At 33.4% G+C, this 21,512-nt stretch overlaps 1 protein-coding gene across 1 annotated transcript; it reads right to left on the bottom strand.

Annotated features, from left to right (window-relative positions):
• Window positions 1–1,206: 1,206 nt before the first annotated feature.
• LOC144972706 (uncharacterized) lies at window positions 1,207–17,726 on the bottom strand. Its single transcript, XM_078914249.1, has 3 exons — window positions 17,651–17,726; window positions 10,841–11,133; window positions 1,207–8,005 (listed from the first exon to the last, which is right to left on the bottom strand). The coding sequence occupies exons 2-3, from the start codon at window positions 11,104–11,106 to the stop codon at window positions 7,900–7,902; spliced, it is 372 nt and encodes a 123-aa protein (XP_078770375.1). The 5' UTR covers window positions 11,107–11,133; window positions 17,651–17,726; the 3' UTR covers window positions 1,207–7,899.
• Window positions 17,727–21,512: the final 3,786 nt, after the last annotated feature.

Below are 21,512 nucleotides of genomic sequence, written 5' to 3'. Positions count from 1 at the left end.
TTGCGCATAATAATACTAAAATGTTACAACCTAACTTAGAGATCAACACATCGTTAACTAATGATTTGTTATTGTAATTGTAACCTTGTGCATAACACATGACGGAAAGGTCATTTTAAATAAGACGAACATTGGACTCCTCTGCACTCTTTAACTGCCTTATTCCATAATATTGTTGCGTCATTTTGTAAGATCGCGTGTTTTTAGCTTGTCATTTCATTCTTTTCACTTTAATTTTTTTCGAACACCTGCAAGAGTTTTTTTTAACGCTTTAAAGTAAAGAGTTCACTACGATTATAGTGTATTCCGTCAGAAGTCATTTGGAAGTCAACGCTTGTTTGTTCAAAGGCAACAACCGACAACGACGATTCCATTTTTTAAATCGTTATTAAATTAACGACATATTCAAAAGAAAGAGCAAATTATATTCAGTCAGATTACAGTACAGAGCGGATATCGACGTTTTCATCAACATCACGCTAAAATAGACGTGATATCAAAGTTCCAATTTAAAATTGTTTTTATAATTGAATTATTTATATTTTTTTGTTTTTTTTTTTTTTGGTTATATAATTTTAGTAGATAAAGATAAACTATATCGACAAAAAAAAAAAAAAAAGAACTGAAGACGTTTATATCGACATAGCGATCTATCGAGACAGGCAAAATAGTTCTAAAAAGGGCGATTCCTTATTGGACGTCTTTTTCCAGTGCTGAGGAAAGGGTTTATAAAATAATCCCTGTCTCCCAGAAACAGACCACTTTTTAAAGTAAAATTAAGTGAAACGTCTCTGTTTTGAAATCAGCCCTTAGAAGGACCACGAAATCATCTAGATTGACATGTTGTTGTCATTGTCCTTTTGTTTCCCTTTCATGTCTGGAAGGACTGAAATATCAACATAACGCTTATATCGGCATCTCTCAGGGATCCCGACGATGCCGATATATCCATACCCGACTGCATTTTCATAATTAGAGTTCATCAGCTCTTTGGGAAACCGCTTGTTGCGCTTTCGGGTCAGAAAAGATGGCTGGGTAAGTTGGAAAAAATATATAGACGCCTAAGGGGATAGAAAACATAGCAAGTGACTTCCTGCACCTCATATCCCAGTTTCATTGTAATGTACTAAATCACGCCAGCCAGAGAGGGTAACTAACTTATCGAAAACTTTGGATTTTTTAAAATTGAACAGAACCACACAGATCTGAATACGAATAATATCAATTTATTTCATTATTCGAATATACAAATTTCTACACAGATAAGAAAGATGTAACAGTACAAAAGGCAATTAATTATATTTGTAAATATATTCAGCTTTGAAACATTTTGATAGGAAATTGTAATTATATATTAAGACATAATATGTACATCCAATGTAAATATCTAAAAAATACAAGGAATATGTAGTAACAAAGACAATGGAATGTCGGAGTCAGAAAGAATTTACAGAGAACATTTATAACATCGAATGAAACTATTCACGTTCTTTATATCTTCAACACTGTTTTGCGAAGTCCCATGTTTGAGAGTTTTGCCAAGATGAGTATCATTTAAATCGATCGATATTTGAAGGAGGAGTTTGCTGGTCAAATGTTTAAATACAGGGTTTTCCAGAGTCTGGTAGTTAATTGGATAAATGGTTGATACCACGTGACATGACAAGGCTATTGAGGTTTCAGTTTTGTTCACATCCAAAATCTGCCGAGCTAACTTTTTGTTATATTAAAATCTTAAAAAGACTGACAACCTAGTAATTTTACAAGGAACGTAATAAGTTTATAGTTACAGATTGTTTTAACATAAAATCTATCAAATTATTTTTTTAGTTTTTTTTTAATGACGAATTGATTAAACTAAACATTTAGACATTGAAGTCCTTCAATTTTGTTTTTCTTGTTTTTATGATAAAGAATATCACTTAATGGTGAAAGAAATGATATACCTATTTGATATCAACTCGAAAATAGAATTTAACAGATCTGTACAAGTAATATCAAGAGGAATATCACTTCAGAGAATTTTTGGTAGCTTCCGGGGAAATGACACTTTGAAACAACATTACAAAAAGCGTACATTTAGGATTAAAGTACAAGCATCAAACACACGATATGGTCCCCACCACCCAATTTAATCGATAGGCCCCACCACCCAATTTAATCGAAAACACATCAAACTTTTATATCATGTCATAATATTGACATTAATAAGAGTGACAACTGAGTGAAAGTGAAAGCAGCCATTCGATTCTTAAGGAAATGAAAAGAAAAAAAACCCCAAAACCAACAATAAAAAACAACCATCTCTACTCAACCGACTTGACAAGGTATTCTAATTTTTCTCTCAGTTAATCCTTCCTACTCATTCAATTATGAATTCTCTCTATCCGCCATGTAAAGGTTGAGTAAAATAGTGGAAAATATATTGAAAATAAAAGTCACAGTCTCTCTGTGTTAAACAATGTTACTTCCATCATGAATTGGAGTCTGGTATATCATGTTTCAAAACTTTACTGTTGTGTGCCGGAAAGGTGAAGCATTCATACTTTTTACACGTTGTTTTGAGTATACATAAAGGTGCTTTTAGCTATTATAAAAACACAGTTTGTGCTGCAGATCACGATTCTGTTAGATACTTCACCCTGGCTGATACAGTGGGGTAAGTATTACTAATGTCAATGTTTAAACAAAAATAAGCTTTGTAGCTTGAGAGAAAACCAAAACCACATTCACCGACCCGAGTTAAAAATATTGACAAAAGAAAAAAAACTAGACAATAGTATATACATATTGATAGGATTTAAACATACATAAAAATTGTACAAGTAAAATAAAAAGATTATTTAATCATATCCATAGGCTCTGAATACAAATAGGTTGTTAAAATAATTAATCTGGAAACTATTTGATTAGTACTGAAAAGGTAAAATAGTTCTTGATTCTTTTGAGAGAAAAATAATATGTTTTTGAGGCACAATTCGAAAGGCACAAAAAGGAGGGAAAAAAAAGAGAAGATAGAAAATGTATATTAGACAATAATTGATGACAAAAAGAAGGAGAGATAAAAAAAAAACCTTAATAAATCAAAGAATAAGAAAGTATAGAATGAATGAAATGTACGTCACCCAGCTCTTTGTGATAGTTTTGTGTGATGTTTTTTTTATGTTTTAAGGGTTTTACGGTGCTTACAACACATTTTAGGTTATATCAGCGCCAGTAAAAAGGAAGAAAATGGAATAGTAAAAAGTTCTAGAATTACAATTAAAGCACCCAAGAGAAAGTAAGACAAAGGGAAACTGGGAATAAATAGGGATCAGATGTAGATTCCAAGGGCAAAACACCAATGTACTTAGTTTGAGATCACCTATAAGTCTCATCCGGACACAAGCACAAAATCCAACAAAGAGGAATACACTCAAATGCTTACATTATACATTTAAAATAACAAATATAATCAAACATATCAGAGAGATGATTTATAAGGAAAAAAATATCATCTCCCAAAACAATAACTTTGCATTTGACTGTTTCCCTCCCAGCCAGGACTCCGGCCAGGGACAGGACAAAACCAAGTGTAATCTCATTCCAAGACAAAAACAGAAAGCATGTTGGAAAACAGATATAGGGGGATAGAAGACACAGCATGTACCTCCCAGCCCACTATGGGAGGTAGGAACCCCACCCAGTAGTTTTGTGTGAGAGTCACAATTGTTTTAGTTGACAAATCTGATGATCACATCACCTAACCGTAGACAATCAATAAGAAAACTATTGGAAATTGTGAAATTGATGGGGGAGGGTGGATGGGTGGGTAATAATATTCCGAATCTCAGCTTATAAAGGGGAAAACAATAGATAAGCAGTGATATTCCTTCCTTAAGTATCTAGTGAATGAAATACAAAGAAATACATATTGTTCCTTTCATGAATAGACACTTTTCAAAATATTCTTTCTTTTTTTTCTCAATTCCCACTATTGAATTGATGCTATGATTACGTTGAAAGGAAAATGAAGTGTTTAAAAATTACCCAAAAATATTGCCAGATTACTCCAAAAAAAATTTAAGCTTTCCTACTAATTTATTTATTACACAGACTTTAATTATCATACAGAACAACATATATTACCATTAACATTAACAGCTTTTATTTACAAAACAACTAAATCTGTTTTAAAAGACTAAATAAATATAAATTAGGAAAAACTGAAAATGAATGATAAAAATTTGAAAATGGCTTCGCCACAAAAACTCCAGTGAGTTCTTTGGGAGTGTAGATATATTTATAAGTAAGTTCATTTTTACTGGAAAAAAAAAATTCAAAATAATAATATAAGCTTTGTGTTATTGCATTGAACCTCCAACTACAGTAGGTGCTGCATTCCTGGCACAACTCGTTTTAATTATAATGTATAAATAACAATAACGGTGGCCAATACAAATCTATAAAAGACTAATGCATGTAAAGTCTTGCCTTTCCAATCCAAACACCTTCGTTACCATCATTTTGTCTGGATTACAGAGACATCTGAATAGTTGACTCAGTCCCTAAAGTGTACAAATAATGAAAACAAAAATTTCGTTCCCAGGCAACCTGTCAGGATAATGGAGACATCCAGATTGTGGAGTACTGGATTAGAGAGACGAGACTGTATACCAATTTGACTCAGAAAGATATGCAATAAGCAACAAACGACAAATTCCTCTACAGCACAGCTCACTCATAATGACATCCAACATAATAGCATCTTGGTGACAGAGTCCTGATTTTCCCCCCCCTTATTCCTAGTTAAAGGAGAATGATTACTCTCCGATCAATAAAATTCTGGGCTCCTAGCCAAACAATGACGTCCAGTCCCCGAAACCTCTTGCCAGGATAGGGACAAAGAGACAGTGCTCCATCCAATACTAGATTATGATTAAGAAATAAATCATGATGGCTAATCCTACTCCTACCAAGTTGAAAAGAAAAGTGCTGACCATTATGGTAAAGTCGCAGATTCTCGCTGAGTTGAGAAAATGAGGATAATGAATAAGAATATGGCTAACTACTGGATTCTCCATACATCTTGTCAACAATCATGAAGATCTGGTAGAGAATCGAAAATGGGTTTAAACAAGAGACAAAAAAAAGGGGAACAAATTTAGACGAATTCTGAAGCTGATGTTGATGTAGCTCTGCTGATGATAATTTCACTAGTCTACATGGTAATGTTGGATTCTTGGAACCTCGCCAATCCCTCCACATCCCACCCCGTTTTTAAAAAAAAGTTACTCTGCAATAACTACACTTTGTTTTGTTGGTCTGGACGATGTCATTATAGAGAGGTTGCGCCGTATTAATTTGTATCAACTTTTTAAAATGGTTAACAGTTCATATGTACCCTTAAAAAATAAATAGAAAAGTATTGCTCATTTCGTAAAGCCATAATAATATGTTTGAGGTGCCACAATGATTAATTAAAAGCAATCAAACTGATGCATATTATTTAAACTTGAAAAACATGCCCTGTAATACATTTAAAAAAAATAATTTTAAAGGAATCCAATATCATTTATAAGAAAATAAGTCTCTATGATGAATAAAGAATTTCTAATCTTGAATGACTGGTATAACCCATAGCCGTTATCGGTATAACCCGTTTGTGGTCTCAGACTTGAATCTTTAAAATCAAATGTGTGAAAAAATGGGCATATTTTGATAATTGTCACTTAAAATAAAAGCCTTATGGCTATGCAGCTATACAGTTACAAAACCCTGAATAATCAAAATTGGGTTAAATTGAGATATCTAAATCCTTGCCACCAGAACGATCCCATTCAACTTTACATTGGGTTTTGACAACGAATTCGGGATAATAAAAAAAAAAATATTAAAATTAAAAGACTTAAATGCCAGAATATTTGTATATATGCTCAATAATAAAGAATATATTTTTGGCTCTCCTATATTAAAAAAAATATCTGCTTTACAATTTTAAAGGGGCTTTGCGATTCCACAGCAGTATGGGGCTGGAATTTACACAAGTCAAAGTGATATTAAGCTGCTAAATGCCGTGGACTATAAAAAGTAATAAACAAAAATGTATATAACAGCTTAAAAAAAGAACCCTTATTCAGCCAACAATGAAAGCAATAACAACATAAACACTTTAAAACTTTTTTTTTTAAAAGAGAGAGGGGCAAACAAAGGTTGACTCTCTTCAAACAGATTAAGGAATTCACTGGAATGGCAGCACGCCCACTCATCGGCACAACGAGAGACTGTGAGATATGGAGAGAGAGAGAGAGAGAGAGAGAGAGAGAGAGAGAGAGAGAGAGAGAGAGAGAGAGAGAGAGAGAGAGAGAGAGAGAGAGAGAGAGAGAGAGAGAGACTATAAAGGAAGCCTCCAACGCCTGGGACAGGCATGGAACTTGATGATGAAAATCCAGATAGAATGAAACAAATATTTCTCTGCCGTCTATCTGGATTTTAAGTGATGCAATTATGTTGTTATTGGCTGAAGAAGGGTTTGGAGCCCAAAACTCTCTGCGTTTGATATTTTCTTTTTTTTTTAAAACCTGGTTATACAGTACAATACAGCTTGTAATGATTGTTTGCTACTCGATAAATGTATGCCAGAGCAATTCTGAATACATTCTGCTAGATCCCATAAGAATAATTAACTCTATTGCCCAAACACTGCTGAGTGGACAGAGAAGTTAAAACACCAGAACTATTGCCCCGGGTATCATATAAGTTAAATCTAGTTCTGCTTATGAAAAAAAATAATCCATCTTTTATAAGAAAGTATGTAATAATTCAATCATTGAACTAGTATAATGCTATCTAATTAATATAAAATAATGGATAAATTAAAGATACAAAAATGTTGTATAATTCATTTTGATGTCTACAATAATAAAAATAATCATCATAATAATAATAATAATAATAATAATAATAATAATAATAATAATAATAATAATAATAATAATAATAACAATAGCAACAAGAAAAAGATGAATTGCCAAACTATACATTCAAAATCATAAACCATGAAACAGATCATCCTACAATCAACAGATAAAAAAAAAAAAAAAAAAAATTTGCGTGATGCCGGTTTTGCTGACTAATTACCACAACAATCATATCTCCTTGAGATAGCTAAGTCAATTTATCTATCTGAAATCACCCAGAGACAGCAGACTTGTGGGCGGGTGGTAAACACTTCTCCTATATGGTGTTGTTAAAATGTATTAACCTTACCAGAAACACGAGGGTTGGTGTAGTCAACGAAACCGCCATCCTTAACACATTATCACAGCCCAATTATTTCAATTTGTTATTCAATAGCATTGTATATTATACGATTCCTACACAATTGCCTTTTGGAATTCCAGATGTGTTCCCAACCGCTGCACGAGCTTACGAGTGTACATTGGGAACAAAGTCCGAATTCCAAAACGCTAGAGTGTAAGAAATCATTTATCCTGCCCCTCAATCAATTCCGATTTCATTATCTTTAAAAAAAAGACATGTTCAAAAACAGTTAAATAATACATCTTTTTAAAGAATCTGATTTTTAGTGAAATTTAACGATGTATGATCTGACGTCACAAATTATTATTGTAAACATGATATCATTACGCGTTACTATTTAGGGAGAGGGGTAGAATAATACAGCTTTCAGACTGATTGTTAAAAGCTGCCAAACAAGAGTTAAATTACTGACAAAGACTGGAGTATAATTGGCACGTATTCATCTGAAATGTCAATGTAATTTCAGGACTTGAATTATAATTAAGAAAATGATACTTATGTGTAAAAAAAAAAAAAATTTCTTTTTCCTGAGCTTTTCAATCCAAATGGAGACTTGGTTTTACAATGGTTTTAAGTTCATGTTGAGATCATATGAGCTTAATCACCCATGAGACAGCAACAGAGCAGAGCACTGCAAAGTGCAATAATACAACAAGTTTCTGCACTATTGTCTTTTTCTCTACGCTCCTCTCGGACATAAACTCTGGGGATTAAAAAAAAAAAAAATGACATAAAGCATGCATCATGATAACAGTCACATGGTATAAAAAATAAAAACTAACAGTAATTTATTATAGTTAACAAATGTTTTGTTTTAATCTTATATAGAAATTAATAGAAAATGAGGCTATCCTATTGAGCTGTAATTACTGAGTTTTTTCTTTGACACTGTTACACAGTGTGCTTAAGTGCAGCATAGATTCAGCCTCTTATGTCAAGGACAAGTGAATCATTTTTTCTTTTTTTGGTATAAAGTTTTCAACTATGCATTTCTATTTTCTTCAGCAGTAGACTGTAGATAAACCATTCCCAATTTTTTAAGTGTTTGCTAAGAAAAAAGAAAAAAAAAAAAGTGACGATTTCTCAAAATGTAACAGTTTATTGGAAGCTTTTGGTTTAACCATTTACCATTAACCTGTTTTCACCCTTATCATCTTTTTTATCTATTCTGATATAATATAGTGACAATAACTAGTTTTAACTCACTCAATCCTAAAGATTTTTGCTACTTTTCAAAATTGGAAAAATTTTTATTAAAAATGAGCATGTACATAGATAGTTTTATTCAACTACCAGTAACATGTAACAACTAAAAACATTAGCTTTGATACTATGCCAAAATTTGTCTCAGAAAAATGTAATAAATAGACAAGAGGTGAAAGTAACTCCGGGTAAACTCCGGATATAGTCGGTGTTCGGGTTAAGTGAGTTAATACCATATCTAGTATTAAAAACATGCATTTCCCAAAGGTTCACATTGTACAGACACTCTTGCATACTGTTACATATTCGACCGACAAGTAATTATTTTGCAACATTCCCTCTTTTCTAAAAAATATTGGGTTCTTAAGGCTCCACATCCCATACAGCACATATAAACATAAGAGTGATCACATTAGTAATATCAGTAAAAAAAAAAAAAAAGATAAAATGTCATCATGGTGCAGTATATAAACTTCTGGAAGTAGAAAAGAGGAAAAGGAAAATCTAAATCCAGCCTCAATACACGGCATCTATTCAAATGAATGAAACACGCTGATAAGCTATTTAAGCAGAGTATCAAAATCAAGACCACTTGAGAAAATAAATTTGAGTTTGAGGAAGTTTGCATCATCATTAAAGGTGTGATGACAGAAGGTAAAGACCTTGATGTGGTCCCACAACAGGAGTTGACATCTGGGTATGAATTTTTATGTATTTATTTTCTTTTTACTAGAAAGGGAAGCACTTTAAGATCATACAAATATCAAACCCAGGCAAATATGTCTTGGAGTCAACTATCCTTATGCTCTTTCATCAATTCTAAGCTATTATATTAGACTCATGGAAAAGATAATGCTGAACAAGCATGGACAGACCCAGTCAGCTTTTTACGCAAACAGTTGCACGGAGGATAAATACACAACAGCAGATGAGACTTGGCTATCAGTTTTAAAAAGAAGAAAATACAAGTTATATGATCGGCAACATGTAATTAAATTTAAGAAGACTGGCTACTGCAAATCTGTCAGAGGCAACAAAAATTATGATGTATGTCTTTATAAAAAAATAGATCCGAACTTTGTTCCTAAGAAAAGTATCAATATTTTCATCAAATTTCATCTCAATTTCGATATCAAAAATTTAAATCTGGAAGGAAAAATCTGAATTTGGCCAATTTTAATGCGAAATTTTTTTTTTTTTAAATTAAAAGATTCTGCCTACTGATTACATAAGTATAAGTGATTTCTGCTTCAATTTTTGAAATAGACACAGAAAAACCTTGAGGTTGTTGTCTTCAAATATGGGAACAAGAAAATTCCATGAAATAAAGTAGGAGAAATCAAGAAATGGTCACAAACCAGACCAACTCCATAAAACTAATTTGCATACCCATCATTAGTTTCCTGTGCACCATAATGAAAACTGGCACATACTATGACATAACAAAGACTTGCCAACTGAAAATTTCTAAACTTGCATCTTGTTTTCAGCAATGTTGTGCGACAAAAAGTAAATTGACATTGAGGAAAGGAACTAATTTCCTCTATGTTGTTAACTAGCTGTTGCCTAGCCTGTTACTTCAATATTAACTCGGGGCATTTGCCATCCTGAGAGTAACATTTCAATTGCATGTTTGAGGCATGCACTGAAATTAGTTTTATTTCTAATTTTTTTTTTCCTAATAAAAATCCATCCCCACTTGGTAAAGATATGAAAATGTCTGTATGAAAAAAAAACAGTGTCAGGCAAAGCAAGAAAGAAAAATACAAGAAAAACCATCCCAAAAAATCAGCCTGTGTCTCGACTGGGGATCGAACCTGATTTGTTGGGATGGTTTTTCTTTTCTTTTCTTTTTCTTTCTTGCTTAGTTTGATACTGATTCATACACAAAATTTTTCAGATCTTTATCACACATCAGTGCCTGCTCTCTAATTTATCATTTGGATGTTAATAACATTTGAATAAGAAGATAACCAAATATGGTAACTAAATACATTGCTTTTATACAGATTTGATCCACATATTAGAATGCACATTATCCATTTGTATCCTTTACAGTTTTTCCTTAATAAGATATTGCCATCAATAATATATTCCAATATTATAAGTTAATATGAGAGGAAAAAGGGAAGAGGATATTGAAGAAAAAGGAGTTCAAACGCTTCAATGCCTCTTTCTTCCTTTTCTGAATACTGTTTATAATGTTCTAATTGAATATATCTATTTGTCACATCCTGACGAGACCAAAGGTCGAAATGTCACCTATTATTTGAGTCTTACTTATTCATTCTTAGGATTGAGATTTTAACTTAGTCTTATTTTTAATTATTCTTACACTTGTTGAGGCTGTTGTTGATAGTGTCCTTGAGGATGATATTGTTGCTGGGGATAAGGTGCTTGACCATAACCAGGCTGAGTTGGCACTCCATAACCTTGAGGCGGAGGTCCATATCCTGGTGGGGGTGCCCCATATCCAGCTGGGGCCCCATAAGCCTGTGGAGGTGGAGCCCCATAGAAGCCTGCTGGTGGTGGTGGATAGGAAGGATCACCACCTCCTGTTGTGTAGGGTGGAGGGGGTGCATTTGGGTGAATACTACTCATTTCTCTTTTTCTTTTTTTTTTTTTAATCTGAAAGAAGAAACAAAATAATATAAAGTTCATAAACCACAATATGTGACTAGGGTCACTAAATAACCAAGCCAAGCCACACACTTGACTCCCAATCCTGACATGGCGGTTTTTTGCAAAAAAAAAATCCCAAATTTTGCAAGCTAAAAACAGCAAAATGTGCAAAAATTTTGCAAAAAGTTGCGATTAATTTTCCTAAAAACCCATAATTCGTTCATGAAAGAGAAAGGTATTTGTTTGTTTTTAAGGGTTTCACGGCACTTGCAACAAATGTAAGGTCATAGCAGCGCCAGTGAAAAGGAAGAAAATGGGATCTAGTAAAAAGTTCTAGAATTACAATTAAAGTACCCAAGAAAAAGGAAGAACACGCTATCAGTATACTTATTTTGAGATTATCTAACTGTTTCATCCTGACACAAGCACAGGTCCCCCAGTGATGATAATGAAAATTTGTCAAAAAGGAGGAAAATCTACCAGCCCGTTAGTCAAACCCAAATCTAATGCAAATATAGCATAGCTATTCATAGTTATTTAATATATTATTAGTCCTAAAGCACTTCTGATCATTAGACACACCATTTGCAAATATAATTTAATGAATTGTCATTTCCAATTAAACATTTTAGAGGCCTATAATGCCGCCCACTATATCAAGTGATTATGATAAACTTTTGGCCAGAAGACCAGGAGGTATTTGTTTTTACATAACAAACCCGGTTAGTGTCTCTGTATATCATTATAAATAAGAATAAGAATTTACTTTAATTAATTGCAAAACATATTCCATCAACAAATCAAATTTAAATTAGCCTTTAAACAATCATTTCTTAAATCGATCAGCCTAACTTATTATCTCTCTATTACCAAATGATATCTATAAACATAATATGAAGATTGAAGGGTGGATGAGAGAGAAATATGGATATGAGAGAGAAAGAAAGAGAGAGATAGATAGATAGATAGATAGATAGAGATAGATAGATAGATAGAGAGAGAGAGTTAGAGAGAGAGAGAGAGAGAGAGAGAGAGAGAGAGAGAGAGAGAGAGAGAGAGAGAGAGAGAGAGAGAGAGAGAGAGAGAGAGAGAGAGAGAGAGAGAGAGAGAGAGAGAGAGAGAGAGAGAGAGAGAGAGAGAGAGAGAGAGAGAGAGAATTGATGAATTTATTTTTTAAAAATTGTTTTATAATTAGACACAACTTGTATTGAATACTATTAACAAATTCAGAACAATCAAACAAAAACAAAACAAAATAATCAAAAAGGAAGAAAAAACAAAAAGACAGGCTTATAAAACTTATAAAATCGCCAAATGTACTATCATGCTACAGCTAAAAGGTGCATAAATATTTACACCCATTTGCTCAATCCCCTTCCCTTTCGATCATCTTCTCATCCATGGTCACCATGTGTCTTGTGCTACTCTTGACATTTGGCGCCAGTGTGTCTAGACTAACGTCATAAATAAAGGAGTCACCAAAATTCATGCAACCAGAGGTATCAAAAAATGATAGAAGGCATTTTTTTTTCATGAAATACCACTTAGCAGAAAATGATTGACATGACAAAAACAATGGAACATTTATGAAAAAATCCGAGATTATCATCATTGGTCCCCACTAAATGTTTTTTAATGTTTTTTTTTTTGGGGCAAAATCTCCAAAATTTGCAAAAATTTGCAAAACATTGCAAATTTTGCGGCCGCAATGCAAATCAGCGATTTTTTGCCATTTTTTGCGGCAGCAAGCGATACAAAAAACTGCCATGACAGAATCACAGTTCGGATGCCCGCATCCATTCCAATAGTTAGTGAAAACAACTTAAAACAAGGGTCAAGTCCAAATTTTAATTGCAATCTAAAAGGGCAAGTGCTAAGTATCTCCCGAGATTAAGAGTAACATGGCCATAAAATTTTCTTTAAAAAAAAATCAACTTTAGGATATTATATATATCAGGCCTGTAAATGGTTGGTGACACGTCAATTGGCTAGTCAAATCATGTCACTTTCCCCTACTTATTTATAACGAGGTCCTTATTTTATGGTACCAAAAAAAAAAAATCCCAAGTATTTGAGGGCCCAGGTCTGAGTTAGTTGTAAAATGAAAGGAAGAGAACAATTCCTACCCTTTTGAAGGATGTGTATATCGTGCTTGACACGGAAAGCTGCGTATCTTTGCTCCTGTTTGTGTTAAATGTTACGCTGATTCTTTTGTTTATTTGGATTAATTCTTATAGAAGAAGAAGAAGAAGAAGAAGAAGAAGAAGAAGAAGAAGAAGAAAAGAAGAAGAAGAAGAAGAAGAAGAAGAAGAAGAAGAAGAAGAAGAAAAGAAGAAGAAGAAGAAGAAAAGAAGAAGAAGAAGAAGAAGAAGAGAAGAAAGAAGAAGAAGAAGAAGAAGAAAGAAGAAGAAAGAAGAAAGAAAAGAAGAAGAAGAAGAAGAAGAAGAAGAAGAAGAAGAAGAAGAAGAAGAAGAAGAAGAAGAAGAAGAAGAAGAAGAAGAAGAAGAAGAAGAAGAAGAGAAGACGATGATGACAACGAAGAAGAAGAAGAAGAAGAAGAAGAAGAAGAAGAAGAAGAAGAAGAAGAAGAAGAAGAAGAAGAAGAAGAAGAAGAAGAAGAAGAAGAAGAAGAAGAAAAAGAAGACGACGACGACGACGACGAAGAAGAAGAGGAGGTGGTGCAGTTGTGTGAGAGCTTTCGAAGAAAAATAATTATTTCGCATTATTTTTTTTCCGTCTCACATCCGGACGGAACCAATAAAACATAGAAAAAAAGATATGAGAACTGGAGATATGCATGTGTGTCAGTAGCAAAATAGAGAGAAACCTTCCGGTCCGGTTCGACACACTTCTGTGAGTGCGTTATTTACTGACTAGGTGTGTGTGTGAAGATGATTCGCGCGAACTTCGTGACCCTCCCTCGCTGGCTGTGGCACAGTAGCCAGGAAGTGAATACATCCACGTCTAGCAGAGCGTGTAGGTGGCATGATAATATTATAGCTAACTTATAGACGGCAAGTTTTGTTTTGTCTTTGATGCGACAAATAAAAAGTTTTTTTGTTTTGTTTTTTTAAGTCGGCATTTGAAACGCAATAAAATCTAATTTTTTCGAGGAACGAAATAAAAGTCTTTTATTTTCTTTTTTATGGGTTCTGTTCTTTGACGTTACGAATTTTATTTTTACTATTATTTTTTTTTTTTAAAAATATTAGCACTTATTAGAGCAAAATCATACTGTCAGAAATCCGACAACAGACGGAAGATTTACAGGCCTGACATATATATATATATATATAGGGAAATTTATATCTTCTTTCCCCCTAATAAACAAAACATTAAAGGGATGGACGGTTAGTCGGCCCCAAGCACAAACCAAGGAGGTGGTCCCAAGCCTGCAAATTGATAATAGTAATGATTGTGCTTACCGGGAGCTCTGAGAGAAGAGGACATAGAAAATGCTTGGAAGAAATTCTAAAATAAAATGTAACAACCACACTGTTTATGTTCAAAGAGAATAGCAACAAAATAAGGTCAACAAACCAACTTTCAAACTCAAACACACAAACAACCCCCTTTCCCCGCATAAAAAATGACTTTCTGTGCACTATCAAGAAATAAGAATATTTTGTTTGTTTGTTGCTTTAGGTCTCTTCCAACACAATTGAGGTTATATGAGAGACCGCTGAAACAAAAAAAACAAGCAATCTAACAAAAATAGTACAAATGTAAATCAAAATCATAACCTAAAGATATCATAAGCTAAATTATAATTAACCAAGAACAAACAGGCAGAAGATTTACAGAAAAAAAATATCCCCTGTCAAAAATACAATCACAAACCAAAGAAGCAGGATAGGCTAGTAAAGAGAAGAAGAAACGACATCACTATCGGATCGTATACCCATGCGAACATCATAGGTATATGATTCAAGGGTGATGCTCCCATCCAACCACCCGCAAATAAGAATAAAAATAAGTATCCTTAGCTGTGCGTCATCAGATAAGGTTTAGTGGGCAGAGGGTGGAAAACTGAAAGCTCCTCACAATGGCATTTCTTTCAATTTGTATTTTCACCGTGGATCTTTTGTCATGCGTTTATTTATTCAATTTGTACGTAGACACTCCGTTTATCAATGTATAGAGTAGCATTTTAAAGACACTAAAACAAACCTTGATAGATTAGTGAAAGTTTAAACTTTCCTAATACGTCCATTGTTTTGGTTTTCCGCCGCAATTTTGATTGAAAGTAGTCCTAGTTTTTTTTATTACTATTAGTATTAGTGTTAGCTCAAGGTCGGAGGATTTTTTTTTTCTATTAGGGTTAGTCATAAGTCTTTGTAAAGGTCCTAGGGTGTTTGTTTTTTCTATTCGGGTCAGTTAAAGTAAGGTATCTACACTAGAGGTTTTAGTTTTATTTTTTCCTAGGGTTAGTTGAGGGAATATTTGAGTTGTTTCCCTTAGCAGGAGGAGCTTTTGGAAGGCCTCCCTTGAACTTGAAACGCTGTGATTATTCCCAGACAGGGTCTGCCAATAACGAAAGTTGGTTATTCCCAGACAGGTCTATAAAAATAAATATTATAATTATAGGGAGTTCAATAGAAATTCTAAATGTACCTCACACACTTGAAACCAATGTCATATGAAAGAGCTGGCAACACAGATTACAAAACAGTTTGAATTTTGTTTCTATCTTGATTAGAAATGTAGTTACGGCAGTTCAAAGTCTGAAATTTCAGACCGATTTTTACCCCAAAATTACCATTGCAAAGTTGTGACCGAAATTGCGTGATGTTAATAAAAAATGGTTAAAACAGTCAATATGGAGTTCTTATCATATATTGTATACCAAAATGTTCGTCTTATCGAGGACAATGCATTTACATTAATAAAGAGGAAGATAACATTTCAAATTAACACATTATTACATAATATGTCGCAAATGTTACATAATCAAAAACTCGGCAAGACGTAAGAAACAATTTGCTCTATCACTTTTGGATTTATCCCCAATATCTCACTGAAACAATTGCAAATAATTACCCTCTTTTAATTAATACATAGAGAGAATAAAAAAGGGTTTGAGACTATCTAAATGGAAAGATATAAACATGTTGTGTAACGACATAATGAGTTTATTTTTACCTATGGCAATTTAATTGTATATAAATAAAATGGTAGATTGAAAAAGTTCAAATAAATTGAAACAGATTCCCTATTATAATTAGAAGGAAAGTTCTGGCTTTTAATACTTTAAAAAATTCTGCTTAACACTTTGGATTTATTGCTATTACATGATTTGAACTGACAATTAATATAATTTTATCCCCCCCCCCCCCCTCCCCCCGCCTTCTCTCTCAATGTATGGGGGTGTCAAAACTAATAGAACTTCTTACCATAATAATTATTAAGGCTAAGGCATTTAGAATATGGATACAAATGATAAACATATCTAAACATATGGGAAAGAAACTTGATGACCTGATGGCAAAGTAAAATAAAATTAAATTAAAGCAATTGGTATTTTTAAAATATCGATATTATTATTAATATCGGATTTCACAAAGAGAAGAAATATACAAACTTTTAAAACAAAAACTATAAAATGCCTATAAATAAAGTTGGAAAGTATGTATTTAAAATAAAAACATAGTAAATAATAGTACTGAAAATATTATGGACTAAATTTAACATAATACATAACTAAATTTAAAATATCGATATGAATATCGATATCGCCCGGCAGCCATGATGAGAAGATAATGTAAACAAGGCATTTCGGCGCAGAGTTAAAAGGTGTCTGCGCATCGATATAGAGCCCTGAAATTTGGCATGAATAAAGTTTAGATGTTATTCTAAAAACAAGCGTTTAAATTTTAAAAACACACGCGGTAAATAAAAAAATAAATGCATTTGAAAATTGCCAAATTTTAACTTCATATAACTTCTGGAATTATTAATGGATTTTTCGTTAATTGGCACCATTTACAAGGAAATTGAAAGACGAAAATAATGATACCAAAATATCTGCGATATTCCTCTTTATAACGAAGTTATGCATCTTTAATTGAACCCCCCAAAACGCGAACGGCAATTTCCAGTCACAACTTTCCTATGGGCGAGTTGGGTCAAAATTTGACTGCCACTGCTGCTGCTCACTAAACTGCCTAATATTATAATTAATTATAATGACAGCCAACTTGAAATGAGAATTTTACCATTGTAACGTGCGTGAAATAATTATACGAAAGGCGGAGAGTTCCTATAAAATTGCAGGTAACTGTAAACTGTGAAGCAGCGTAATTGCAGTGGCCTGGCTATCTACCTACACTCTACACATCTTTTTCCATTTTCATTCATCTGGAATCTGAACTGACTGTAACAAGTAACTGTCAGTGAATCGGAGACTCGTTCGCTTTTTTAGGCAAACTCAGACTTCAACACTGGGTGGTGACTACTTTTACTAAGGCGTACTATAATTCAGATCTAAATAAATGGCAATAAAATAATAATTCAATTTACACACCTAAGCCTTGATAAAGATTGACGTAAATGTGCCCAATCACGATTCGGTCCAATGGAAGTATCACTTTATTTGTTTATGATGAACCGGAAGTGTGATGATGTCAGAGTCAGTGATATCTCCTTCACTATCGATATTGTTAATCGGTATTTTCAATTTCTAGATATTTTCTTTATTTCATCATAACTTCAAATTGATTAGTCTGAACCAACTTACAATAAATTATATGAATCAAAGAAGTGTAGTTTACTACAAAACTTTAAGTTCAAAGAAAATCAATTTCAAATAAAATCCTAAAATATCAAATTATATCGATAGTGGAAATTTTGAGGAGTGACCACAGAGTTCTGTGGGAGTGACGTAAATGACATACTAAAAATAGATTGTTGATTGGTTGCCGTAGCGAATAAAATCTGGATCGGGCGAATTTTATTGTTAAAATGAAAGCTTTAGATCTTGAGAAAATGACAGAATTTATTAAATGCGAGATGTCACATTTAAATATTCTTGGCGTCGCTTTCTCTTATCCGTTGGACGAAGTTAGAGGAACGACGCCTAGAAGATATCCTCTCTCTCTCTCTCTCTCTCTCTCTCTCTCTCTCTCTCTCTCTCTCTCTCTCTCTCTCTCTCTCTCTCTCTCTCTCTCTCTTTCCATATTGAGAGTCGGTTTATGCATGACTTATTGACATTCGTTTCACTCTGCGAAAATAGAACTAGATCCACCACATTGGGATGATGGTTCTATAAGACTTCCTGCTCCTCCTACTCATCATCATCATCATCATCATCATCATCATCATCATCATCATCATCATCATCATCATCATCATCGCCGTCGTCGTCATCATCATCATTATCATCACCATAGACATCATCATCTTAATATCATAATCACAATTTCCAACATTGTCATCCTTATCATCATCATCATCATCATCATCATCATCATCATCATCACCATCATCATCATCATCAGCAGCAGCATGCGGTCAAGATCGTCAACGTCGTCGAGTCGAGGAGTCGTTGTCGTCGGTATCATCATTATCATCATTAGTATAATCGTCGTCATCGTTTTCATCATGGTTAACAACAATAGCAGCAGTAACAACAACAACAACAGCACCAGCAGCAGCACCACCACCACCAACAACAACAACAACAACAACAGTACCAGCAGCACCAACAACGACAACAATAACAGTATGAACATTGCTTCTACCAACGCCGCAACTAACATCGTCGTTATCACAATAAATTCCATCCCTCAACAAACACCCGCTGTCGATCCACCGTTTTTAAACCCGTTTTTATCACAGAAGTCCAAAATCAATTTTATCTCTTTGTTATAATTAGATAACTCGAAAAACGTATTTCATTACAATAGATTAATGACCTTTTTAGTTCTGGTGTGAAACTTTTCAATTCATCTCCTCTGTAACTTATTACTTATCTTGGGTAAAATTTTGATGATTATGATAATAATAATGATGATGATGATGATAATAATAATAATAATAATAATAATAATAATAATAATAATAATAATAATAATAATAATAATGATGATGATGATGATGATGATGATGATGATGATGATGATGATGATGATGATGGTGGTGGTTTTGGTGGTGATGATAATGATGATGATGATGATGATGATGGTGGTGATGATGATAATGATGATGATGATGATGATGATGATGATGATGATGATGATGATGATGATGATGATGATGATGATGATGATGATAATTCCTTTTTTATTTTCTTCAAGTTTTGTACGACATAGTGCGTACAACTCGCTTCATTTTCACTATGATTGGTTACAGACTTGTCTGAGTTTAATGTTCGATGAATATACCCAACATAATGTATAATATAATTTACGATGATCGTACACAGACTTAAAAAAGAAAAAAAAGAAAAAAAAAAAAAGAAAGAATACGAAGACACTAGAAATGCATATAAATATATGAAAAGAAACAAGTAAAGTAAATAAAATATCAATAAAATTAAGAACCCCCCCCCCCCCCCTTAAAAACAAAATAAAACAACAAAAAACCCCCAAACAAATCAAACAAAAACAAACAAACAAACAGACAAAACAACAAAGTAAACAACAAATCAGTAGAGGGAAAATAGCTTACTGTTTATACATATTATACATACGCCGTCATTCACGTGGATGGCGTGGCCGAATGGATAAGACATCTGTCTCATAAGGCTTGTAATCGGCGCTGCGGGTTCGATTCCCGACTGCGCTACTGCTTTTTTTTTTCTCTTTTCATTATTATTTTTTTTTTCTTTTTTTTTTTATTCGATATTTTTTTTCATTATTTCTACAGAATATTGCAAAGTTTAAATTTACCATGATCTCCCCCCCCCCCCAACCTTTTCCCTTGTAAATCTTCTCTCTCTCTCTCTCTCTCCCTCATTCTCTCTTCTCTCTCTTCTCCTCTCTCTCTCTTTTTTTTTTTTTTTTTATTTCTCTTTCTCTATATCTCTCTCTCTCTCTCTCTCTCCTCTCTTTCTCTCTCTCTCTCTTCTCTCTCTCTTCTCTTCTCTCTCTCTTCTCCTCTTCTCTCTCTCTCTCTCTTATAATAAAACATTGCAAATTGGGACATCCATCCCCACCCCATCTTTTTTATTAATAAAAATGTTTGTAGATATTTTTTAAAAATCTATCTCAGAAATAGGAAATGAATATCACACTCACAAACAGATCAAATAATCCGAGACAACAAAACAGTAAAAACTAATCAAATTAATACATAAATATAAATAAATAAATCTCGCTCATTTAGAAAGCGATCAAATGATCAGTAACAAAATAATATTAAAAACATTATTGCCTTCCTCTTTAAATAAATTATTAAACAATACAAATTTTAAAAAGTCGGTATTGAGGTGGGGAGGGCGATGGGGGGGGGGGGGGGGGGGGGGGGGGGGGGGCATTAAAGATTTGAAACAGACTATAGAAGTAGAGGACATGTTTATTATTCATTTATCAATTTATCTATGTATCTATCTATTTACTTATTTTGGTGTAAACTGGGTCAGCGGGTTGTGCTCGTCGGCGTAGTGATTTGGCTGTCAACCACGATATTAAGTTATCAATATAATATTGTATTTGTATTATTACACAAAAAATACGCTTAATCGCATAACATGGATAAGAGATTGAAAGAAAACAAAGAAAGAAACAAACAAACGAAAAACTGCAACATCAAAAAGACAATCAAACGAAGGAAGCACAATTGGATTCAATAGTCTGATGTTACGCCGTCCAGCAACGGCGGCCATCGTGGTTCTTAACAAAGAAAATCGGTACTTTTTATTCTTCATGCTGGCTAGAACTTTTCATATGTCTTGTGATCAGAATGTATAAAAGTGAAAAGATGATCAAATTTATAATGATTTTCTCCTCTGGATACACTTTTATGCTCGTCGGAGAAATATTTCATAAAGGCGTCCGCCATTGCTCCGATAGTTGAGAGCCAGTTACTAAGTTACCATGCGTCATTACGAGGGAAGTTACGACATGACTGTTGAAGCGTATTTCTGCTTGAAATTGGTTGAAAAATTTGAAACATTTCTAGAACATTAAACCTTAACTTACGTAGCCGTCTTTGTAGAGCCGAGTGGGTTAGACCACCTTTTAATTTATTTTTTTTCTCATGATGCTACACTGGTTCGAATCCTCTCCCTCGTTCTTGTTTGTTCAAATTTTTCTCCTTTTTGCCTTGATTTGTTTCTAAGCAAGAATTTTCAAATATTTTTATCTAATCATTTGATCACTGTCTGAATGAGCGAGATTTATTTATTTATTTGTTTATTTATTCATTCATTTAATCAGTTTGTCATT

This window comes from Berghia stephanieae, chromosome 5 (assembly GCF_034508935.2).
Source record: "Berghia stephanieae isolate SIO BIC M18660-M18661 chromosome 5, UCSD_Bste_1.3, whole genome shotgun sequence".
NCBI classification, from domain to species: Eukaryota; Metazoa; Mollusca; class Gastropoda; order Nudibranchia; family Aeolidiidae; genus Berghia; species Berghia stephanieae.
The sequence above is the reverse complement of the archived record's forward strand: the minus strand, read 5'-3'. Positions and strand labels throughout refer to the sequence as shown.